The 6730-nt window shown below is 36.8% G+C and overlaps 1 protein-coding gene across 1 annotated transcript; it reads right to left on the reverse strand.

Moving 5' to 3' along the window:
* Nucleotides 1-2064: 2064 nt before the first annotated feature.
* On the reverse strand, nucleotides 2065-2802 carry LOC18436868 (egg cell-secreted protein 1.4). Its single transcript, XM_006847090.3, has one exon. It carries the CDS (start codon nucleotides 2582-2584, stop codon nucleotides 2204-2206), a length of 381 nt encoding a protein of 126 aa, XP_006847153.1. The 5' UTR covers nucleotides 2585-2802; the 3' UTR covers nucleotides 2065-2203.
* Nucleotides 2803-6730: the final 3928 nt, after the last annotated feature.

Genomic DNA, 6730 nt, shown 5'->3' on the forward strand with positions numbered 1-6730 from the left:
TGTGACCTCCTAATAACGAACATGAAAATAAAAAAGTTTTTGAGTCACATTTATGTGCCTGAAAAAATATAGTGGTCCTAAGATAATTTTGGAAGGCAAGTTCGAGGTCTTCAAACCAAAGTATAGCTTTTCTTGAAAATAATCAAAATAATCATAGGGTGATGTTTGGATTCCAAGATTTTAAATGAAAATAAAAAAATTTCCCAAGTTCCTCTTTTAGCCAAAAGAATTATTGTACAACATGCTTGGGTGCATGCCATACGTGCCTAAATAGACATGAGAAAAAATAGATTTCAAGTTTTGGGAGTAGTAATTCTTGTAATGCATTTTTTGAACGTCAATTTTCAATATTTTCAAGGTCTCATAGATCTCCTCGATCTACACTATTTTTTAAACTTTAAATTTTATAATTAGAGATAAAAATTTAAAGCTATCACAAAGATTTTCAATATTGAAAACACATTCCTCAACACTATTTGAAAGTGGGCCTTAGTTTGACTGTTTAGAGCCTTGGGCATTGTACAAACCGCATCCAATATCATACGTCCCAAATTATGGACTATGCACGAATTTTTTTTCATGTGAAAATTTCTTAAATACTGATTTCTTTGAGTTCCTCACCATCAACTTGGGGTTGAACTGGTTTTTTAGTTATCAAGCATGTCTCTGCACTTTCATGTCAAGGATTTGAGTCCCCCATACGCAATATAATTTTAACATTTCAAAAAAAAAAAAAAAGAAAAAAAAAAAAAAGAAGAAGAGAAAAGAAAGAAAGAAGGAAGGAAAACAAGGGTACCTCACCACCAATGTTCTTCCCAATACTTATGTGTCAAGATGAGAGAGATACCAGCATCGTATTTACAAAATCCACCAGTTTAATGGGAGTACAAATGAGTGTAGGACTTTAAGTTAGACTTGAATTTTTTCAGATGAAAGTGCAGCATTTTCCCTCGTCTCCGTCGGTGCCTCTTCTGCTATCTCTCGCCTCCCTCTCTCTCAACCCTCTCTGCTCTTTAACTCCCTATTGTCTCTCTGCTCTCTCTCCTCTCTCGCCTCTCAGTGACACACAGTCCTGCTGTAAATGGGTTAGAGATAGCTAGAGGGCTGCAAAGCCCTGTTATGGATGGGTTTAGTGAGAGACAGGGCCAAAGCTTCTAAGACCGGGGGAGAGAGAGGGCTGCAAAAGTCCTGCTGAAAATGGGGTTAGAGAGAGAGAGGGCCCCAAGCTTCTAAGATGAGAGGAGAGATAGGACTGCAAAACCTACTGTAAATGAGTGACGCCCTGCTGTAAATGGGGTTAGAGAGAGAGAGCCCCAAGCTTCCAAAATGAGAGAGAGAGAGAGAGATAGAGGTAGAGGGCTGCAAAGCCCTGCTATGAATGAGGTTAAAGAAAGAGAGAGCATCCCAAGCTTCTAAAATGAGTGACAGAGGGGGCTGCAAAACCCTGCTGTAAATGGGTTTAGAAAGAGAGAGGGCCCCAAGCTTCTAAGACGAGAGAGAGATAGAGGGCAGCAAAGCCCTGCTGTAATTGGGGTTAGAGAGAGGGACCCAAGCTTCCATGACGAGAGAGAGAGACTGATTAGGTGCTTCAAACGAGAGAGAGAGAGAGAGAGAGTGTGTAATTTTGGGACTTCCATGAAACAAAGGTTATGGGGTTTCTTTTGCTTTTAATATGTTCACACCATCCAGCAAACTACTTAAAAAAAAAAAAAAAAAAATATTAATAAGGTTGAAAAGAATTACAATTTTTTTTTAATGTGAATGTTTTTTTTGCTTGACATCCAAACTGGTCTTAAAATATAAAAAAATAAGGGATTTTATTTGCAATATATTTTTAAAATATTTTTTATCATTTTATCCAAAAAAAAAAAAAATTAGCCATTAATATTTATTTTTACATTCCCATCTTTTTAAAAAATTTAAAAAATACCCCTTAACCGCGTGGGACTTGTAGGTTAGGCGGGGTTGAAGCCAAGCCCATGTTTGATTCAATCAATCCTACACATTCACCCAAACGGCAGCTAAAGAGAGAGACAGAGACAGACATTAAAGAAAGCAAAGAGGTTTGCAAAACAAAACCAAAAAAGTGACAAGCTTACATATTCAACCACACAGACAAACTCCAGAACCAAACGGTTCATTATACCTAAAAAAAACCACGCCCAACAAGCCAAGCCAAGCCAAGCCAAGCCAAGCTACCAACTCATGGAGCCACCACTTCTGGGGCCGGTGCCTCGTCGCCAGCATCGCAGTAACCCCTGAGAATATCGCCCTCCTCGGCCGTGAAACCCACGGATGTCAACATCGACGGCCAGCAGTGCCTCGTAATGACCCGCACTCCCCTACAGCAATCCTTCCCGAGATATGTCTCACCATTCATGAAGAACAATATAATCTCGCCCGAGCATGAGCTCAGCTCCGCCAGCGCGTTCCAGCACTCCAGCATGCTGCCCTCCTCGAGCAATCGTGCACCCACCAGTGGACCGAGAGGACGCACCACACGCTGGAGGGGACGAGCAACAACCGAGCTGCTCAGGAAGGCCATGATGAGGAGGGTTGTGGATAGTTCGAGGAGACTCGCCATTTTTAGAGCAGAGGGGAGAAGAGGTTTTGAGCTTTCAAGAAGAGAGGGGGACGGGCTGTGTGTGTATAGGGTTGGGGATGGGATTTTGCATATATAGCGTGCAGAAAGAATGCGATGAGGCGAGGGTGTGCGTGCGTGCGTGCGTGCGTGCGCGCGTGAGTTAGTGGGGGAAAGGAGGTGGTGGTGAGCGTTAATGGTTTCGTTTTTTATTGAGAAGGTTACAAAGGGTTGGCGGCAGCCACTTCGTGGGAGTTTATGGGTGTGGAGCGACCACGGTTCCACATCCCGGCCCGGTTGACTCGGAACCAGATGGGTAAACTGGCCACTCGCCAAGTTGGTCTTGCCCGGTTTAGGTGGTCCAGGTTTTTATAGAAAAATTAAAATATATATATAAATTACCAAAAAATAAATGATTTGGTTGTAATTTTTTTTTATCATTTTGGAAAGTGTTTTGGTCCTGAATATTTAATTTTACTTTTTTTTTATATTCTTTTTTGGATTATTTCTAAAATACCTTACCACATATCGATTTCTTAAAATCCATTTTTTCACTACTTTTCAACTTTATTTGGATGTATATTTTTTTAAATTATCCTTAGATATAGTTTTTATATTTCTTTAAGATTTTTTGTTTTTTTTTAAATACTTTTTAGCCCGACTAGGACTTGCCATATTAGGCCCGGTGAACTGGCCGGTTCATGGGTTGGACCTGGCCCTTGGCCGGTTTACCGGTCCGGTTCATGCAATCCAACACTGAAAGGCCAAATCCCATTCCTTATTGCTTTTGGTGATAGGGTAGATTTGGTCGGCATATGAGGTGAGGCAACGGTGAGGCCGCAGGTACATGCCTGTATGTTAAAACCTAGAGAAATAACTTGTATATCTCATTTAAAAGTTGTAATTATAAAAAAAGGCGCGGTTTGTATAAAGCTGAGGCTTTAAACAATTAAAATAAAATACATCTTTGACTAGTATAGATAAATGTGGTTTCAATATTGGAAATTTTTGTGAAAGCCTTAAAATATATGTTTATCTCTAATTATAAAATGGGATTGTATACAATGAGACCATTTACTTTTGATACAAGGTGGTCACAATTACTTACAACCTTCCGATGTGAAACTTGATAGCTTGAATGTGTCACAAAGTTCGAGAAAATTTTTTTTGAAGTTTAAGCTTAGTCAATGGAATAGTTTCGGCCACCCAATTCACATTCAATGGCCAAGATTAATGTGACCACCTAGTATCAAAGGTAAATGGTCTCATTCTATACTTTTCTTGAAATTTATAGCTTCAAAAATAGTGTAGATCGAGCGGATCTATAAAAACTTGAAAATCTTGAAACTTGATGGTCCAAAAATGCATTATAAGATGTAGCATTTCCAAGACTTGAAATTCATTTTTTTTCATGTCCATGCATCATGATGTTGAGATGATCAATTTGAGGATATGTGATCATCAAAACAACCTCTCCTAGTGAAATTTTTGAGGTGCGCCCTAATTTGATTGTTTAGTGCCTTACACTTACATAAACTTTTTTCTTATAAAAAATATCACTTAATTTTTGTATATTGCATGCATATCTTTTTTATCTATTGTTTTTTATACCAAACTCCTAGCTCGTAGATTGAATATATGATGTATAAATAACTTCGAATTTTCAATATTTGTAGTCATACTATTTTTAAGTCATTTTTAGGTGTGTGTCTGGGGGGGCGGGGGGGCTGGGGCGTGCTAAATCACTTTGGATATTGAAATCGAAAGTTACTTTGACTTCAAAATTTTAATATTAGAAGTTGCATTCTATTTGAGATTTCCATCCAACTTCACATATCCAAAAACTAAAGCTTTAATACCCCCAAAAAAAAAATTACTTCGCAACTATATATAAAAAAATGTTTATTTTTGCAAGCACTCCTTTTAAGTCAAAAGGTAGTGTCTTTTAGGATGACAAAAATCAAACCGATTAATCACAATGCGTGCCTAACCATTTTTATTTTAAATAATGTGCCATTGATATAGACCGGCTTTATTTCAAATATTGTGCCGGTCTGGCATAATATATGAGGACTTACACATTGTTTAAAATGAATCCAGTCTATATAAGTGGCAATGGTTTAAAATGAAGTCAATCTGTGCCAAATTGACACATAATTTGAAATGATGCTGGTATGAGACACATTGTACTAGACTGGAATCATTTAAAAATGGTTGTGGTTTCTATAAGGTTGCAATCTTAAACAATCTAATTAAGACGCACCTCTAAATTTATCGAAACATGTAATTTTTGTGTAATTTTTTTTTAGGATTATCTAAAAATCTATTTTTGTTTCTAATTATAAAATTTTAAACTCCAAAAATGATTAAAATCAATAGATTTATAAACATATGAAATTTTGAAAACAAACGGTTGAGATAATGTGTTTGAATATGCACTATTTCTAGACCTCAAATTTTTATTTTTTTTCATATTCAAACATCTCAATGTCGAGGTAATCTATTAGAAGGCTTTCAACATTAAAACAACCTTTGCTAATGGATTTTTGAGGTGTATCTTTAATTCTACATTATAAGGTGCAACCTTATATAAACTTTTTCTTTTAAAAATTGAGGGACGAGGTGGGAAATGTGTGTTAGGAGGGGTATTTTCATCCTAAAAGACATTACTTTTGACTTTGGGTGGGTGGTTGTAAAAATATGCAGTTTTAGGTGGTTGTAAAAATATGCAGTTTTAGGGTTAGTGGTGTGCTTTACACTAAAAAAAGAGAGGGAGGCATCTAGAATTTTATAGAAAAAAAAAAAAAAAATTTAGAAAGAAAGAGATGGACAAAAGGATTATGCATGTAATACGCCAAAATTTGGAGGCCTTTTCCTAAAGGTGTGGTTTCCATAACGTTTCAACCTTAAACAATCCAATTAAGATGCACCTCCAAATTTTATTATAGCATATAATTTTTATATCTAATTATAAAATTTTATACTCCAAAAATAGTTAAAATCAAGTAGATCTATAAATATATGCAAATCTTGAAAATGGACGGTCTAGATAAAAGTGTTGTAAGATGCACTATTTTTAAGACTCAAAATTCTTTTTATTTTCCATAATCATACATCTCGATATCAATTGTAGTGTTTTTCAACATTAAAACAACATTTTTCGATAGATTTTTTAGGTGCATCCGTAGTTCAACATTTTAAGGTTGCAACATTATATAAACTTTTTCCTTTTCCTAATTCTAATTTTTAAATTGGATATAAGGTAGATTTTGCTAATCGCATAGATGGAAACTACATAAGCTATTAGCTGAAAAGGGAATGACCTGTGTATTTTAAATTTCAAATACATAGTATTATTGTGTGCGTTGGAGTCTTTGAACACATTCTTTTAAGAACTATCCCTGTTGTTAGCTTGCATAACGAATTCTACAACACTTTGCTCACCCCTCTCTCTTTTGCACCCAAATTCGCCCTCTCGGATGCAATACCTTCCAAGCCCCCAATCGAAACCAGGGTAACAATGAGAATATTACATGTTTGTTGTTGGTCGTATAAATTTATTCAAGAAGAGATTCCCATCAGCCTGAGGAAAACTTTGCCACTTATAGTGCAATGCTAGGTCTAGGGGTAGACCCGATCTGGGTCTGGGTATAGGTCCAAAAATTAAATTGTACGTAGCGGCTTGAGTTTGGGTTTGAGTCCAAATCTTGGACTCGAATACTATTCAAATCTAATAGGGTCTGGGTCCAATAATATTTTTCGGGTCTCAATAAATGAAATATATTTTAATATAGCTAAATAAATACATGTTTAAAGTTTTAGGTCGGGTCCGATCGAGACGCGTCCTGGTCCTACGCTATATTTTCACGTCTAGGTCCGGGTCTGTTGAATTTGGATCCAGTTCGCCGTTGCCACCCTTAGCTAGGTTAGAAGTCATAGTGGCTCAGGAGAAACTGTGGCAAGCATTTTTTACTAACTCTATGGGATAAAGAATCCAAAATTCGAGCACAAAAATGATCATGAAGCTGGGTAGAGGGAAAATGCAGTCCTTATTAAGGGAAATCACAATTAGCCATATTGTATTCATGGTGATGGTACGAGGGGCCTTTCTGATCCCTGTATTTGTTACTCTATTCACCACCTGGTCCA

The sequence above is a fragment of the Amborella trichopoda genome, chromosome 11, assembly GCF_054954075.1.
Source record: "Amborella trichopoda isolate Santa Cruz 75 chromosome 11, AtrichopodaSantaCruz75HAP2 v2.0, whole genome shotgun sequence".
Taxonomy (NCBI): Eukaryota; Viridiplantae; Streptophyta; class Magnoliopsida; order Amborellales; family Amborellaceae; genus Amborella; species Amborella trichopoda.

What these genes read in the sequence shown, in the direction of transcription:
- LOC18436868 (XM_006847090.3), bottom strand. Translation starts at nt 2,584, where the DNA reads ATGGCGAGTCTCCTCGAACTATCCACAACCCTCCTCATCATGGCCTTC.